Source organism: Falco rusticolus, chromosome 15 (genome assembly GCF_015220075.1).
Source record: "Falco rusticolus isolate bFalRus1 chromosome 15, bFalRus1.pri, whole genome shotgun sequence".
Lineage (NCBI taxonomy): Eukaryota > Metazoa > Chordata > Aves > Falconiformes > Falconidae > Falco > Falco rusticolus.
The window spans coordinates 19,512,135-19,531,089 of record NC_051201.1 but is presented as its reverse complement, the minus strand read 5'-3'; the positions used below and the strand labels follow the sequence as shown (position 1 = coordinate 19,531,089).

Here is an 18,955-nt window from a genome sequence, read left to right as displayed (position 1 = left end):
ATTTCCCAACACTGTTAGTGAATAACCACTTTGACCAAAACGTCAGTTTTGTTCTCTGTTTATAAAAACTGTTGTGTTCACATTTGTTAATGTTGTTGCAGATAGTTTCTTGCAGAAATATCTGTAGAAGCAGTAATTTTCATGTAACTTTCATTGTGGAAAGCAAGCACTTATTTGGATAAAACTGAAAACCTAATTCTGAGCATTAATCACATGCATTTACCAGAAATAATATTGTGTGTCAATTAGTTAAGACAACTTGAATTATTGTTTTACAAACTGGTCTACAGAAAACGTGATCATGAGTTTAGATGAATGGTGTTGACCAACAATATTCCCTGCTTGTTTTTTTCTGGCTCTTGCGGAAGGAAAGGAAATTGTAAAAAAGGATTTTCATCTTAAATGTTTCAGTGTTATGTAAGGATCTTAAATTATGTTTTGTTTTCTTCTGAGTCTCAGTGACTACAAGTAATAAAACCCCAACACTGATGCTTTCTGAAAATATATGCAGTGTCATGTATTTTGTTTAAAGTTTATTTCTGTCAGTGTTGGTTTGAGAACTAGATCATTACTAAAGTGGAAATCGATGGCTTGACCATACATTTTTGCCTGAAATGACAGCAACCTTTACAATTTGATTTTAACAAGATACTGAAGAGAGATGAATTCATAGGTGGCTGAACTTTTAGTTTGCTTATGAGTATAAGGAGAAATTAAGACCAGCAGATACTGGTGTTTAGCTTTCCAGTTTGGTTCGGTGATGGTGATTTGTGTAATGTGGAGCAACTGTTCTTTAAAATGTGTAAATGTTTCCACCAACACTGTGTACATTTAAGAAGAAAATTACTGCCTTTTCATTCTTTATTGCAAACCATGAGAAGGGGAGAATTAAAGTTATGTCTCCAAAGTTATTTGAAGTGCTGCTTACTCCAAAGTGATTTATGGAGCAGGGACTCCTTTTCTTCTAGTTTTCTGTGTCTACATTTAATCAACCCCCCCAACACCTATATCTTTCCAGTGACCTAAGCTGTATTCTTAAATGTAGTTTTGAGGAAATACTTGCTTATTTAAACATTTCATGCTTTTCTGGGGAGTAGATACAGATTTGATTTTGGAGGAAGTTGCTCTAATTGTCCTTTGGAAGTGATGTTACTGTGAAAGCTTGAAGGAAAATATGACAAGTGGTATGTGGGAGTTAGAGGAGTAAACTATTCAGCAAACATTTTTCAGAGAATTTCCTTTCATGTTTTATAGTGGAGACAGCAGAAGTGTAATGAGCATCAAACTGCAGTGCTTGCGTGTGTGATAAGCAGGGTCATCACAAGAAGTCACAAAGTTCATCTGACTGTGATCTGAGCATCAGAGGAACAGGTTACTTTTCTTTAGGGTAGTTTGGTTTTACAATTATTGTATCAGAACAGGAAATGGGCTCGGGAGACAGAAAAACATTTTAGAATGAAGCAGGCAAACACTTGGAGCTGACAACATCAACAGATATAAACACAATAGCCCATGTTTCTGCAGCATGGTATGCTCGTTTGGTGCCCTGGGGTTTTGTTTTTCTAGAATGGACTCAAAGCAAGGTAGTGATGCATATGTCAATTAAAATTCTACTGTGCTGTAGTTGGAACAGGTAGGAAATTAAGTTCATACAGAAGTCAGTTTATATAAAAAGTTTATTAGCTGTTTTAGTATGTGTGGTTAGAATTTAACTATATTTTTGTACTAGGAAAAAAGTCACGAACAATAGATTCCACTTGTTCCTCTAGAAAATCTGGCAGTTAGATGATTGAAATTTGAAGCACCGAGCTTTTCTGTACTCTTATGGGAAGTGCACTTGTGTATCTGTAAAGATCATCTAACTTCAATACATTGAAAAAATTGCTTTCTTATTGCATGTTCCAACTATAACTATTTGAATATTTTTCTTCCGTAACAATAAAAACCTCAAATAAAAAGAACAGTTTGTTTGCAAAGAATTTCAAACATATTTATTATATTTTTTTTAAATTAAGAAAAAAAATGCAGGAATTCTTGAAGACTAAAGGTTTATATAATTTACTTGTCTTCTTCTGGCCAAAAATTGTTTCCTGTTACTAGCTTGCTGAGTTTTGAATGTCAAGTAGGCTTTGGATCTATTTGGCTGAATTTCTGCCCAAGCCAATGTGAATCGGCATTGTGTAAGATGTAATGATCTGAAAAAGATCAGCCAGTATTATGAAAATCTAAACACATACAGTAAGGATAATGCTTAGCTTTACAGAGCACTTTTCATCCACTGATTTTAAAGTACTTCAGAAAAGATCATCTCCCTTACCCTGATGAGCCATTCTGTTGAAACATTGATTGGTAGAGTGTATGCCTGTAAAGAATTATTTTGTTACTTATGAATCCTTGTGTTATTCTGGCGTCTTACAGACACCATATAGAATAATAAATAAAAAAAATATAATTATTTTGATGTTTGAAAACACACTTGCTATTCATGTTTGTTTAATTTGCAAGATGTATCAAGCTTCTGAATTTCTGAAATATTTGATGAGCCATCCTAGCTTAACCATTCATGTTTTCACTTTCACAAATTCTTCAGAATTTCAGGATAGATTAGGAGCTGTTAGCTGAAGAATCACTCCTGGTGTTTGAAAATTGAAGCTATTTGTAGTTATTTCAGTTCTGCAAGAACTTCTCTAGAATGTTCTCTATATTTTCTAGAATATCTCAGTTTTTACCTGTTGTTGATTTTGTACGAAGCTGTACTTCTCACGTATTTCACTTCCATAAATGAGAAGACAGAGCAGCATATGTCTTCAACTTTGTAAAAGCTGGAACAGTGGTTTTCAAAGTGGCTAGTACCCACAGACTGATCTAAATTTGTTTGATGGGTAGATTTCAAACCTGGTTTAATTTTGGTTTTCATCTATTTTGAATCTGACTAAATAAAAAGAAAAGCCTTTTAGTTGTAAATGCTGAATATTTTCATTCTTTTCTGTCTTGCTGAATATTTTCATTCTTTTCTGTCTTGTTCTTTCACCCCTCCTTGGGATATAAGGCAATCAAGCTGGAAATTCTGTTTATTTTAATGTGTATTTATTTCTTGGGTTTGAAAAATATTCTCCTATAGAAATGTTTGGGTTTAACTTTCATTTTGTATATTTTCTGCCTTGTCTTAGGTGGTATGAATACACAATTCTGTTCCACCAGGATGGAACATTTCTGTATTTTTAACCCTCAGCTTTTCTTTTCTTATGTACTTCAAGACTTTAGAATGGTAATGTCTGGATATGAGACTTTCTGTGAATTTTTAAGACATTTAAAACTTAGTGTTTAAGTCAGAAGAAAATGAATTGTCTAACAAAATTATCCTGCAAAAGTAATTCTGAAAATAATCTAGCATAATAATTTATTCAGTCATGGCATGAGCTGTGTATATTTCTGTCACATCTCATCACATTCTGTTTGTACATCTGCCCACAACTGATGTTTTCCAGTCTGTAGTAAAAGCAGCCATGCAGATTATGGTTGCATTTGGCATAACATTTTTTTGGGGTGGATATAAACTTATGCGGCCCTAGAATGTGTCAGTTTATTTTGAATGTGCAAGTGGAAGATATGATGGCTGTTCCCTTCAGAGGCTTATTTGTGTATGCTTATGTAAATGATATTGCTCCTTTAATTGGGTCCATGCTAGTTTCAGATTTCCATTGTTGGCTGAAGTGGATAGCTAAATTTAATGAGCTTCTTATAAGACCAGAAGATTGGTTCCTTGTCCTGTTACTATGAAATCTGAGAGAACTGTGCTTCAGAATGCTAATGTTAAACATAATCTGATATCCAGAATAATTCGGTGGAAAATACTAACTATTTGGATGTACCTGCTGCCTGGGCCTATAAACTTATGGTGTGCTGTTATTCCTGTATTCTGAAGGAACACAGTGGACACTGACCTATTCTGACCTATTAATAAAAGAATTATTAACCTGTTAGCAAGAGTATAAAGATGATTTTCTGGGAAATGGTTCGATGATAAATTGTGATCACATAGGGAAAGATTATATTGATGTAAGAAGAAAACTGTAGTAGTCACTCTGTATGTGACTCCTTCTCTAAGTTCAGTTTAATCTTTTATATTCACAGCACTTTAAATACATAGGTGGATACCTGATCCAATCTTGCATGTTTCTTAACTTTCATCTAGAAGCATGATAGATAGATATGTTGCATGATAGAGCAACAGCGGCATATAACTTGATAGCTGCAGTGGTTGATAGATCAGCTGAAGGGTTGTGGCTGGCCATTCTTTTTCTAGTCTGTATTACACAGTGATTTTGCAAGTGTGTCACTGGCCTTGTGAGAGGTTATCTGTTTTGCAACTTTGGCCAAGTTTGAGGGCAGGACCCATGAAGGGGCTTAGCATCCCCAAGGCATAGTTCTTCAGTTCTTGACTCTTAGACTGGAATCTGCAGTACGGAGTTAAGCAGTAAGCTTCCTGTATATGTGGGTGGGGAGAACATTCTTGGAGAGGAAGGTCTCTGAGAAGAGGTGATGGACTTCTGAGATTGTGAGCCAAGGCATCTCCAAGGTGTATCTTGTGGATCTGGACCTTTTTCTGCCTTGGGCTTCTGTAAGTGGTGCTAATAACATGCTCTTATGAGGGTGTTAGGAAGATAAAGGCATGAAGAGGCTACTTGGTTGCTTTCAGGAGGGTACTAAAATCCCCACAAAATTCATAGGTGACGCTGAAAATAGTGCTGAAGAAACTAGGAGGAAGAGGAGCAGGTGTAGGACTGGATTGGGAGAATCGGAAGCAGGCAGCAGCAGATAGTTTTGTCAGAAAAGATTGTTGAGGTAACTTTCAGAACCATGTAAAATGCAGACACTTACAAAAGCAAAGTGCTTTTGCACTTGAATGATATAAAGTCGTGAGTTTAAAAGAATACTCTTCAATACAGAAGTGAATGAAAGCTAAGACAAATTTATTTTCAAAATGTAGGAGAGTTTATAGGAGGGTAAAAAATTCTGGGGTTTATTTGTGCTTTAGTAACTTCTTAGTATCTGTAAGAGTGAAGAGTAAATATTTGGCTTGTGTATACCATTGCTCAGGTCTGTCCAAGACCTTGCAAAATTTATGGAGAGATGCAGTATTATTGCTGTTTTTACAGTTGAGGAAGCAGAGTGCCTTTCTGTTTTCTACTGTTCCTGAATTACTTTTGATTTATTACTGGAATTCCACATTGATGGATTATGCAAGTGAACATTTCTGGCTGTGTCTCAATTATAGCATTATATTTTTAGTTTAAAAAAAAAGGCTAAACTGGTTGTCTTTGAACTTTTTTTAAAAAAGTTACTTGTATTTACACATCACATCATTTTTTCTCTCTTCATTATTTCTGCATTTATGAGTGTAGTATTTTAACTTTTTGGCAGCATTGTTGATTTGTGTCACAATAAAAAAAAATCAGATGTATTCTGACTTCCCCAACCTTCAATTTTCCTTTAAAAGATAAATTTTTTGTTGTGCTTCTGCATTTTAAATTAATGTAAGTTATAAATATTAGCTTAGGTAAGAGGGGAAATTGGAATTTCATGTGTACTTGTATGAATCTGAAATGCTGAAGAATCAGAGATGCTGAAGCAACTGTTTTTACTACTAGCAGCACTGGTACCTGATTTGCCTCTTCTGTTTTGGTTGTTGACAAAGGATGTAACTGAAGTTCCTGCTTTTCCAGTAAATCAGGGGAATATCAGAAGAGATGATATAGTTATTCAAAAGCAAATAGGAAACTTGGCTTGAGGACAAAATTGCTTTATTATTTTAAGTAAGTCCTGCGTTGTTTTACTTTCATAATAGCATGCTAATGCTGAGTCTAAAAGACTTACCAATTAGCTGAAGCTTGGTGAAAATAGTAAATAGGAGATTGAAGAGTAGTGAAAAATGAAAATTTTGTGAACAGGCTTGGGGTGAACAGCAAAACAGTATAAAGAAACATCTGTGAAACACTTGAAACTTTTTGAAATTAATTACCTTTGGATTATTTTAATACTAATTCGTGGTTTAAAGTGTTTTACATTATTAAGAACTGACATACAGAAATTCATTATTCAGTTTTTCAGATGTTTTAAAAAATAATTTAAACCATATTTTTCTTACTTGCTTGAAGGTAGTAGAGGTATATAAAAAATTGAAGGATGTACCTTAATAATACTGAGATCTGTTTAAAAAAAAAAAAGTGCTGAGGGAAGTAGATTATTCTCGGTATGTGCCAAGTATGAAATTTGTATGTAGATAATTGAGATTGCCTAACAAAATATACCTTTGGAAATAGTGCCTCTCATCATTTTCTTATGTCCCATGTGGAAATATAAGAAAATGGTTTGTCATTGTTATCTAGTCTTCTTTCATGTCAGATAAGAGTAGCCTTTTCCTGGCTGACCCATAAATTAAGAATAATCTATTATAGCTGTTACTACATATGGCAAAGTTAATGAGGCAAAGGGAATTGCTTGTAAAAAGGAAAACAATGTAGCCTTGGGGAATTACAACTTTTGTACTATGCATTTTGGTTCATGTTCCTGAAAGGTCTTGATAATTTCCTTTCAATGTGTGGTTGTGAAAGCTTCATTGCATCACTGTAATTGCATTCCTGAAAGGAGTTCAAATGTAGGAATTAATCCACTGGACAGTGAAAGGATGTGAACTGTTTTGTGAAGGTTGAGAGCTATATAGGGGTACTGCTTTTGGGCTTTTGGTTTTAGTTGTCTGCTAGTCTTTTAGAGTCAGTTCAAGACTGGTTTCTAGAGGCCCTTTCCACACTGCTGTCAAGCACTCCTGCTCCAGAAATGCCTGTCCCTGGGGGGCAAGTATGCCACTGCTGGGGACATCGCTGCAGAACCAAGGACCAGCTGTCACCATGAAGTTTTAGCTGAGAATAGTATGGACGAGAGGCAAAACTTTCATTTCAGCTTTTAATTCACTGTCATAAGTAAATTCTTGGTACATAAGATCTTTCTTTATACTCTTTTTATGTGCATATTTGTCAGATTTTATTTAAATAATTTTATACACAATATTGGAATAATCTGTTACATTAATGCACAGCTTAAAACAGTTCTTATTTACACTGAGCACAGAAAGACAGAGGAATGAGGACAAATACTTTACATTCACCACCTTTATCAGCATTTTAAGTATAGTTAACCAGCACACATCACACACATCCATATTTATAAGAAATGTAGTTTCTAATTACACACATGGGCATGTAGGTGTCTCCCTTTCAAAAAAAAAAAAAACAAACCAAAACCAAAAAACAACCAACCTTTTAAAAAAAAAATGAAATGCCATTTCCCCCAGATAACCAAAGACTTAACAAAAAAAAAAAAAAAAAAGGCAAATGGACCTGCAGGTTGCACAATTAATGAAATCGGGCATGGAAGTGTGGTGGCTGTGTTTGGACACTTTTGGTCACTGGGGCACTTTGGAGAGTATTTTTACTAGTGGCAAGTTTTTAACTCCATGAAAACTTTTTCCTGAAAACTGCAATATGATCTCTTGCTTTGGAAGTAGACCTACTGGACACTAACACATTTGGTTTCATGTGAAGTTGTCTAACACAAAATTGCAGCCAAAAGATGCTTTGGATTTTTTTGCTTTTTTTTTAAGAATATAAATTAAAAACGCATGACTTCCTTTTATGAGATTAAGGCAGCAATGGAGAATATTGTGCTACAATGTGCATTAGCTGTAGATAATGTTCTATTCTCCTTTATCACATTTTTACATTTATAATCAAAGGCCAACAAATTATTGAACTAGACTGGCTGACTACAAAATCTTATAATGGAGAAATAGGTCTTGTGATAACCTTGTTACATCAAAGTTGAATTTCTCGCCTTACAATATACACTTATATTCTATGAAAATTAAAAAAACTGGTAAAAATATTAAAATATTTCCTATACAGAGGTACCCTTATGTAAGGTAAGGTCTAGTCACTGCTATAAAAAGGCATTAAAAATTAAGTAAAACACTGGTGTAAACCAAGTAAATGCTCGCTATAAAGTTTTTAGTTGTAAGGCAATTCTTCATCAGACCTATTAGAAGTTATTTTCAAAATGTACTACTTGGAGGTTCTCCCTTTGTAACTGATACTACCCACAGCAAACAAAAGCTGAGTCTTGCAGACAGGTTCACGGAGAGAGTGCAACATAAATTACAAATGCAGGTCACCTGCAAGTTTGAGGCCTCTTGGCAGTGACCAAGAAACAACATGACACCTTCAAAAGAGAGCCAGCTTAAGGCTTAGTAATTTTCTTAATTCACTGAATTTATTCTGTTCCCTTATTAAAGAAATTAAGCAAGATTAGTTTAGTATGGCAGCTAAAGAAACACCTTTAGAAAGGAGGAAAGCAAAGCACACAGGTGGCCCAGTCTTGCTGTCAGTGCTTAGGCAAAAAAGGCGCAAGCAACGTTCTCAACATGAAAACTAAAGGCAGTAATGGTTAAGTTACACATTGCACTGTGGGACTGAGACTTAAGCCTGTCAGCTTTCTCCCCTCCTCGATCCTGCCCCCTCAGCCACTTGCATTGACACCTACATGATGTTCTAGGTAGGACAGTTTCACTGAATACAGTCATGATATCTGTGTTGCTTAGTGTTCTGGCTGTCTTGTGTTTGCATGCTTTTGCTTGGTCAGTCATACAGTGATTGCAGTTTGTCTAACCATACTCTGTTTTTAAATGGTGAAGAAAAATGGATTAAATTCAGTACTTAAACCAGCTATATTACACTGTTACGTTTTTCTCCTGGTTGAAATGTCTTTATCGGCCATCCAGTTCTCTGTAGCAATCTCTGATGCACGTAGATGCATCTATAATTCAGTCTCAGGCAGTGAACAGTACCACTGTACAAATTAATCACCAGCTGAGGATCTTGGTCCTATGTTGATTTAATTTTTATTTGGAACAATCTGAAATTTTTTGGCCTAGGAAAAGTTTCCCTGTGCATGGCATGGCTTACAAGTCTTGCTAAGCCAGCTAAGCTTAAGCAGGCAAAACTGTGTAATTTTCCATCTAGTCACAGCTAAGGAACACATGCATGTCTGCTTGGTCAGTCTGAGTGGTCTTGGCTGTCTGTCAGCAAAAACTGCCCTTTGAGAATATGGATAAGAGGGGGGGGCGAGTGCTTGGTGAAATGTTCCCATTAAAGTCTGAGTTACAACAGACTGAAATGGTAGAACAAAAACCTGCTTTCCACAGCGCAGAAACACTCAAACATGGATGTCTGAGATACAGCTATTCCCTGTATATGATCCTCTCTGAAACTCAGTGATGCAAGGTCACAGATGTAACAGGGTTAACTGAAGGCTTCTGTAAATTATGTTCTGAAAACTTTTTCAGATTGTTTTGCAGTATCCTGTACTAGTGTACCTTTTTCCTAAAGAAAGCCAGAATGTGGCTGGCTTTCTCATGTACCAGCTAATATTAGTTTAGTAAATGAAGATCTGTAAAAATTCAAATGTCCAAGCAGCTCACAGATTCAGTCCTGTACGGTGATTTCTGGCCTGCTTTGCTTAAAATAGTCCATATGCTATTTTCAGCTTGTATGTAGATACGAATCTAGTAAGGGCTCTTCAAGGTCTTGTTTTTGACTTCTGTGATGTATTATAAACCATTTAGCTTCACATTCTAACAGCTTAACTTTCCACTAGCTGAAAGTCACTAACAGGAATGTGGGTGTGAGTCAGAGGAAGCAGACTGAAAAAGTGTTTTCCTTCGGAGGAGCCTTTCTGGAGGTGCTTCCAGAAGATCTGTCTCCCTGTGCTATAGCCAAAAGACTCCGATTTGTTCAAGGGTCTAATTTGAAACATACTGGCCTTTAACTTAAGGAGATTGTGTTCTTGCATGTGTGCTGATCTGTGGACCATAAATATTCTGAGCCCTGAGAAAATAAAGTGTATTAGAACAAACATACCCTATTTTACTGTTCTGAGAGGCTCAGAGTACACATATCGTTTCTGCAGGTAGATCATATACTGTTGTTTGTTTGATCTGTGATAATTGTCCTAGGTCCAAGTCCTTCAGGCCCATTTTAAAATTTTTTAACAGGGCACTGAAAATACGGTATTTGTAAGCCTCATCTGTTTTGAAATTGCTCATCTATAGTTTAAATATAGTTAAATATGGTTCTTAGGAAAGAAATTCTTAAATGTTTGCCAATGTCTTGTGAAGCTTAATGAATCAGTCCAGGATATGAATGAAAATTATCTACTCCCGTAAAAGCAAGTATCTGCTAATTAATGCTGTATGAATCGGAAGAACTGCAAAAGAGACAATAAAAGCAAAAGAATTCTTTGTGGCCTCCTACAACCTAACAGTACAAAATAAACTTAATTCATGTCAAAACAATAGCATAAGAAGTGGATGTATATACAAAATGTTTGGTCTTGACCTTTTTAAATAATAACATTTAAATGGTATTTTGCTGAGAAGAAATGACCAATTATAGGAAATTTCCTCTGGGAAAATTACATACAACATACATTGCACGTGCAGTTAGGGAATGTACAATACTAACAGCCAAGTATTTCTCCTACATTCTATATTTAAAATAATCGTGTTTGATCCTGGATTTCCTGCAAAATCCCTCACTATGGTAAGATGTCTTTCAAGTGTTGCCAGGGTGTATGCCTCGGAACATGACAGAACACAAGAAGGACTGGCAGAAAAGATATGGTTCAAACGGGCGCTGAACACTAAAGCACTAGTCCTTTTTGGACGGTTGCCCATGAAAGACCTACTGTTTCTAACACAAATCTAAATCTTTGGATTTTTAGTAATGTAGCTTTAGAGCAGTACCAAGTATATGAAGAATCATCCTGCTGAGTGACAGCAGGAGGGGTGCGAAGAAAACGATTGATCTCTTTCCTTGGTGCTAACTAACTTTCTGTGGCTTCAGGAGACGATATGGATCACAGGCAGGTCTTTTTCGCTGGCAGAAAGGAAGGTCAGAAGAGAGATGCTAACGTATGACAGCTGCTTCCTTTATCAGATTAAAAAAAGGCTTTCAAGAAAGTATTTTCTAGAATTGTCAGATGAGCTACTTAATTGATTCACTAAATTCTTCCTACCAAAGCAGCCAACATAATTAGTAAGCAGATGATACTGTATCTTGAATAAGTTTGTATAAAAAAATTTTTTTCTTCTTTTGGAAGTGGGATGCCTACTCCGTTGGCATATCCTTGCCATGCTATGGGGATAGCTGGGAGAGCACCATTTGCTGTAGTGGGTCTGTTCCCACAGTAGGTAAAGCTGAGGGAAAGTGTGAGCTGTCTGGCTGAAAATTCAAGACTGAGTGAGGGAAGACTTGCAGTTGAACTACATGGGTGACAAGGACCTGACTGTGTGAACATTTTTTTTAAAACAAGTGGTTGGACTGAAAGGAGATGAGTATCTTAGTGGCGTTTGACATTTTCCATACTGAAAATGTATTCAGGAGCTCAAAGTAGGTGCCTAAGAGGAGCTTGGTGCCAGAGCTGTGGCTTCTTATTGGACTGTCTGTACCATAACATTGAGTGGAGGAAAAGGATATAATAACCTGGTCTTCACAAAGATATTTGTCATTTGAATGGATGTCAAATGGCATTGTTTATTGTCCAAGAGGCATGAGGTAGTTGAGCATCTTATTCTGTGGAGAATTGAAGACATTGTTCTTCATCTCTGGGACAAGTATTATTTTTGGGGAGACTTCCTTTGGGTAACATCTTGAACTTAAAGCCTGGATGTGTGGTCATGCAATGTGTATTATCTTTCTTTTTCTTCAGGCTATTTCTGGTAATAAGATTCCTGCTTTCTCTGATTTGCCTGTTGTCTCCTCTATAGATTGCAAGTTCTTTGTCTATAAAATCTCAGAACAAGATGGCAATAGTGCAGTGGTGTCCTGAGCTATAAATACTACACTAAACCTAGGAAGTTATACGGTAATAGAAATAAAAACAATGTAGTAGGTAATTGCCTTGGGAGTTGGTATTAAAAATACAATCAAACCCTAATATGCTAGGTAAAGTTGATTTCACTCCCCTGTTAAGATAGCATTGCTCCTATTTCAGAGTGGTGATGAAACGTAACTTTTCCTGCATGGGTTATGCTATACGGATAGTAGCGATGGGGTGCGTCACCAGTGAACATTGATGCAGGTTGTTAGCATTTCCAATCATAAGCAAATCAAACAGTGTATAATGTGACAAGCTATTAAAGCTCCACGTTGAAGAGCCCCCAAGAGTTTCAAAACTTGGTGCGTATCTATGCTAAGAAGCTTTTTAGCCATGTTAAGCCAGTTACTGAAACAGCTGTATTATTGAAAAATAAGCTTTATAAGAACAAAAAGATTCTCATGTAGTTTAGCAAACAATAAAAACGGGATTAGATATGAAGTTGGTGGGATGGCTTTTTTGAAGCCCTCAACATATTTTCACTGTTTGGCCTCCTGTGTAATTACAGAACTAGAACTGCAACATTTGAAATTCCTTTATTATCAAAATATATTTAATAATATGGTTTAAACAGCTACCGGCCATCAGCTGGGCCAGAAAATATGACTTCCTTTAAAATTAGAAGAAAGTATCCTTTGGGTTTTAAAACCTGTTTAAATAAAACTACTGTTTATTACAGGAACTCTTTAAGAAAAGGACAATATTTGGTAAAATTCTGAAGTATTGATTATGTTGGAGGAAAAGGATGAATAAGGAGAGAAACTTCCCTTCCATTATTCTGAACAAAAATTAGTGTTAAAATGGGAAAGGCCAAAGTCACTTGGGACTTTTAAACTGGTCTATTTTAAGAAAGGAAAAAAAACTCCACAGAAATTGTTTTATAAATAAAAAGTCCCATCCTTTTAAATGGTGTTTTTAAAAAGAGGAAGAACTACATAAATTTCAAAGACAAGCTGAATTGAATGTATAAGAGGCAAAAAAATTCAGAGGTAAGGTCCAGAGGTAAACTCTAGACTGGGTTCAGCTGAGTAGCTACTGCCACTGAAAATTACTGTAGATCTAGTGATAAGTAAGTACAAGAAATAACTTAAAGCTACTGAATCTGGTGATCACTGGGAAGATACTACACAGCGGTAAGTGACCACAGGATAAGAACAGCACCCAAATGCAGAGTTTGTTCTGTATCTTCTACCTTGCATAATACTACCAGAGAGAAGAGCTGGAATAGAGCTGAGTATGCCTAAAATATCCTTCTAAATTACTCAACACAATCTTAATATATTTTGGTAGATGAATCCAGGTTAAATTATAATAATAGCATGTTCACAGCTGGAGAATAAAGCCAAAGTTTGGTATTTTGTGCCTCTGGGTAGATTATTTAATTCTAAAAATTATTGTCTCTCCTTATGTATTTTAAATTCTTTATCTGGAACAAAATATAACAAAAAAAGCTTAAAATCTTTCTATTTGCATGTCACTTTCACACTTGGCTGAAAAAGTCTGTGCAGTGTGGATCATATGATAAAGCCATTTCAATTGTTAGTATAAGGGAATATATTTTTCATTAAGTACAGTGTGGTAGCTGTAACAGGAATTCTGTTCTTGCTGCTCTTCAGCTTGTATAATTAAACTGGACAAAAAATGGCATGGACATATACAGGAAAGACAACCTTCTTCACCAAGAGAAGAAACTAATAACAAGCCACTGAAAATGAAGCAGAGTCTTCACTTCAGAAGGATGCAAACTCATATCCCAAAGGATAGTATGGCAAGAAAGCTAATGACTTTAGCACATAGTTAAAATTGCTCTTTCCTCATAATTGAGATGTATTCTTTCCTTAGATCTAAGAACGTTCAGGTGTTGTTGGTTTAAAATAGGTCGTGACATGATTATCTGAAGTAATTATTACTGTCAGAGAAGTTTAATTCACTTCTTCACAATAAAAGAGCATTTAACTTACGTTAATTGCTTTTTTGTCTGCTCCCCCCTCCTCCACTTCTGCCAATAGCAAAACTCACAAGTTTTGGTCATGTAGGGATCTCATGGCACCAAAGGATGTAAGAAAAATTAAACTGAGTCTTTAAAGATCATTTGAAGCCAAGTAATAGAAGGGAGGCATTGAGAACAGAGAACAGATGTCTTCCCTCAAAGAGTCAGTAGATAAGCTCTGAGCCAGCCTGGTCCAAGCATAATCGAGGGAGCTTTGAACTTGACTTTTCTGTATTCTCAGTTTAGCTTAACATATTGGCTTTTTCCTCAATCTGTTGGTTGTCATATTGTTAGCCAGTGTTGAAGCTGTAAGGGAACAGAAGTAGTTGTTTTTATTGATTCGCATGGTAATAGTGAGAGATGTTTTCAATACATTGACAAACCTAGAGTTACAAAGAGGTTTCAAACTAACAGACAAATTGTAACTAAATTTCTGAGGACTCCCGTCTGCGGTGAGAAATGTGCTGAATATAAAAGCTATTCAGTCAGTTCTCAGTTCAGTTTTAAAACTCAAAGTTGCTGAACATGTATGAGAAAAGTTTCTAACTTGTTTGGTTACAGTGGTGAGTTTTGTTTACAAACTCAAACATCCTGAACAAAGCACTAACTATGCTTTAGCGATAACAAAAGCTATTCCTAGCTGTTATTGAAGGCAGCAACAAATTAGTATGCCCTGGTGTCTGGCATGGTTTGATGTATCATTAGGAATTTACTTCTCAGTACAATCTCTTCTAATTTACATGAAAATAGTTTGCTTCCTTTTTGCCATTATAAATTTGGGTTCAGAAGACTAGAACTGTGTAGGAATGGCTGTTTATAGCCCATTTGCACAGGAACATCTGCCTCTTGAAAAATCGACTTATTACTTACAGTTGGAACATAAAATCCTCAGACAACTGAGGGCAGGAATGGGGGAAAGAGAAGGCAGGAAGGGGTGCTGTATTACTACTTATTCTTGGCCACATCAAATAAATTATGGTCATGAAACAGGAAGCCTTTTCTTCCTGCTTCCATTCTGCATCCCATAAATCTACACTTGGATTATTTCCTTTAAAATTCAAGATTATGCTTCAAACAGTATTTTTCAGAGCAAGCAAAAGGCAAATTTCTTATTTTCAATACCAACATACAAACCACCACTATAAAATCTGGGTCATGTTTTGAGGTGGTGTGCATAATTCTAGTTGCTTTCAACTTTGAAGACAGAAAGTGGTCCAGCATGAATGCTGATAAGGGTAACAAGCTTCACATTTGCATCCTTTTTATCTTCTACAAAAAGGACTTTATTTCAATAAGCTTATTTTATTTGCTAAAAGGAAGGCAGTATTTGGAAACCTATACCCTGTTTTTCATGGCTGCTTAAGAAGTCTCCAGCAGTGTTTTCAATCAACTGCAGGCCTATGGGGAAAGCCTATTCCACGTAACCAGCACATTATTTCATCACGGCCATTATGTCTAGGCTCTGACAGTGGATATTTGTTTTGCTGTTTACCATGTGTTGTGGTACGTAATTGGCGTTTAGAAAACATGACTTCAGATTGCTGCGTAATAATCAAGGGAGAGGCTATGACCTGTTCAAATATGTGTGATAGTTTGGAAATACCTTTGTGTCTTGGTGAGACATCTCACTGTATTTGGATACAACCTAAAATACAGGATTCAGGTAATCTGAAAATTGTGGGTTCTGCTTAGTCAAAGGAGGAGGAAGGTGCCAGAAGCTTTCCAACAGAGTTGATGTGTATGGTACTAAGCCTCCTGCATCTTGTCATGCTGGCAGAAATAAAGAACCACAGACCTGCAAAGGTATCCACTATGAGGAGATTGGTGCAAACCTGTGGTTGTTAAAGACAGGGAAAGGCTGGTACCACAATAGGAAGCATGGTGAAAGGAGTACAAACCTTAAACTGCCTGACATTTCCTTGGGCCACGAGTTGGTGCTCATTTTCAGGTGTGATGCAGTAAGCTAGTCTCTAAACCAGATAGGAAGAAGAGGAAAAAGTCAGCCATATGAAGTGGGATTATGTCTGTAATCCCCAATCTATAATGCGGAAGTAGCATGAACTTTATTTAAAATGGTAACTTAAATCTTTAATATCACTGCATCATGTGCCTTTAACTTAGCCACTGAGAGAATGAGCTTATTATAAGCCCCTTGGTGTTAGCCTTTAATATAAGAAGCAACAGTAGAAAGTTTATGCAAATACTAAGTCCAAATATTTAGCAAGTGCATATGGAAAAGAACATTAGGAACAAGTTGGTATCACAGGCCCTACATCCCCTAAATTCACACTTTTCTGTTACTGCTGTAATGGGATTGACCAGTCCCAGTGAGAGAGGAGGGAGGTACTGACTATTTCCCAGTTCATCTCCATTCTCTACCCTTGTGTTTGCCATTTGGGATCATATGTATATTTTGGTTTATCGTGAACTTTCAACCAGCTTCAGGAGTTCCCATTAGACTAAGAGCACACCTTTCTCAACACTTTTAACAGCCACAATTTAGGCCATCCTACTTATGATAATTATTTGGATGTAATATACTAGCCTTTTGCTATATTTCTCATGGGGAAACTGGTGAGTTGCTGTCTACAGGAGCTGTAAAAGATAAACCGGAACTTGCTAACACTACAAAATGAATGAGAAAATGTGTTTTGGCCAAAGGCTTCTGCATCCCAGTATATCAGTAAACTTGTGCAAGCTGGCAAAAGCCTGTTGGGCCAGTACGAATTATTCTTGCCACTCAGATGTTACTAGAAAATGGGTTTGTAAACATCCAAGAATGGAACAAAACAAAGGGTTTATAGAATTGCTGGAAATGAGAACTAGAAATCATGCACAATGTTGAGATGTTGTAGCTGATGAAAACGGGGCGGATGGATAGGAGTTCCCACTTTGGGGTGCCTTTCTGAGATGACTGTAATGTTTCAGAAACAAGGCATTTATCCCTTTGGGTCTGCCAGGCCTATAGGAGGGGGGTGTGCCCTATCTGGGTGAAGGATGAGATCCTATTTTCTGCTTAATTCCTTTATGTGGTGGTAGTTCAGTGATTTGCCTAAGAGCGTCAGTATCTTGCTACACCATTGTGTAACTCCAGCTGTAGGAAGGGAGAGCAGCAGAACTAGGTAAAGTCAGTAAAGATAGGTTATAAAACTATGGCATATGATGGGACAAAATTCAATACTGTATAATAGTGAGAGGTCTTACTTCTGAGCACCGTTAGATGTGTTTAAGACTGTAGATAACTTATTGTGATAGTGATGGTAAAATTTTACAATGGTAAAATTAATATGATCAGTGAACCTTAATCCTGTGCCATTTTGAACTGATCAATAAACAAAAGTACAGGGGGTGAAATGTATGGAAATATGGATGTGTTTTTTCCCAAAGAAACAGGTTCTTTTAAATAGAATAAATACGTTAATATGACACATAAACATATAAATGAAGTTAAAAGAACACTATTAAGGTTGCAACGTTAAACTTCTTGCTGTTAGGCAAATCATTAGAATAAGATGGCTCAAATTGTTTCTCCCTCAGTTTCTGCTTTATTCAGTGCACAGACCAGGCATATTATGCATGGAGTGAGTTTATGTTATGCAGGATGCTGCTGTCTGGTACCCTGGTTCTTTTACTGACGTTGTTAAAAAGCAACAGGCTAGATGAGACCATCAGGGATACCTGTATCAGATTTTTTTTTGATTTCTAGATCTATTTCAGTACCTTGGTCTATCTTGAATATTAATTTTCTTCAAGCATTCAGATATTAATGATGAACACAACAGAAAGATCTGCATTAATTCTAGCTTTGCAGAATGTTGAAATAATTCTGGTAAATATAATACGTACATAAAAAAATAAAGAATACACATTTGACAGAGAAAATCAAAGTGGTTGCTGTTAAAGACAGAGTACTGGGCTAAATGGATCTATTGCTGTGACCCAGTAAGGCATTTGTTCTGTCCTTGACGGATGTTTGTTAAATGAACAAATGTCATCCTCCACACAGGGCCACTTTGGTGGCACATCCCAATCTTTCAGCATATGGATATATATATATGTTTAGACTCTTCTAACGCTAAGACAAGAGAGATCTGAATTAATGTTGTGCATACAACAGTTTACAACGCTTCAGCCTGGAGTGATAAAGCATGCCTTGTACTGAACTCTGATTAGGTGGAACTGTGTGAAGACCATTACCATGCCTCAGAACTGAATATGAAGATACCATAACCTGTATATTTTTTGGTTAATGAGGAAAAAATATTTCATCAATCAGATTAGTTGCATACATTAAAAATACTTTTTCAGAATTATTATGGTGTTGTCTGAAAAACTAATTTCTACCTAGAAACTCAAGCAGCATGCAATAATCCTACCTCAAAACTCCATTGCCTCTGACAGTTGGATCCAAAAAGTAACTCATAAGTAATAGGTTTTGTAAGAGAAACAAACTGCCAACTTAGATCTAGCCATTTCATTTCATAGCAACGTTTCATGACATTTTATTAGCGTTCTACTTACTTCTTTAAAGGTCCCACGCACATTCATGAATTTATAGATAATATAGGCAGGCACAAGTATCATTGAAGATAATGCTATTCCCCAGCCAATGCGATTTGCCCAGAGAGGGAAGGTGTAGTCATCATAGGTCAGAGGTTTGAAATTTATTATGCTGACTATCACAACAAACTAGGGAAAAAAGAATAAAACAAACCACAGTTTTGAGATAAAGTAACTTCGTGGAAAACCGTTTCATATTTTTTATTAAGCAGTACCCTAAGGTATATTTCAAACCAATTTTACCATTTACCTACATCCTATTTACTTTGTGCCTCTTACTGCTTAAACTGTTCAAGTTCTTGATGCATTTGCTAGTGTTAAGAGTTCATTTTAGCTACTCTGGACACAGATTATTTGAAATTTTGTTGGGGAGATCAGGTGGTTGTCTGTTACTGCCTCATTTAAACTAGCGTTACA

At 36.3% G+C, this 18,955-nt stretch overlaps 1 protein-coding gene and 1 long non-coding RNA gene across 8 annotated transcripts in view; one reads left to right on the top strand and one right to left on the bottom strand.

Annotated features, from left to right (window-relative positions):
* Positions 1 to 18,955, top strand: part of LOC119157794 — a 786,943-nt gene that overhangs the window by 31,055 nt on the left and 736,933 nt on the right. The gene's annotated exons all lie outside the window — the stretch shown is intronic.
* Positions 6,969 to 18,955, bottom strand: part of SLC6A2 (solute carrier family 6 member 2) — a 78,600-nt gene continuing 66,613 nt past the window's right edge. Inside the window, exons 12-14 of the mRNA XM_037409083.1 lie at positions 18,500 to 18,667; positions 15,877 to 15,948; positions 6,969 to 14,284 (exon numbers count right to left, since the gene is read on the bottom strand). Coding sequence (XP_037264980.1) covers positions 14,261 to 14,284; positions 15,877 to 15,948; positions 18,500 to 18,667 — 264 coding nt within the window. The 3' untranslated portion in view covers positions 6,969 to 14,260. The remainder of the gene's footprint in view (positions 14,285 to 15,876; positions 15,949 to 18,499; positions 18,668 to 18,955) is intronic.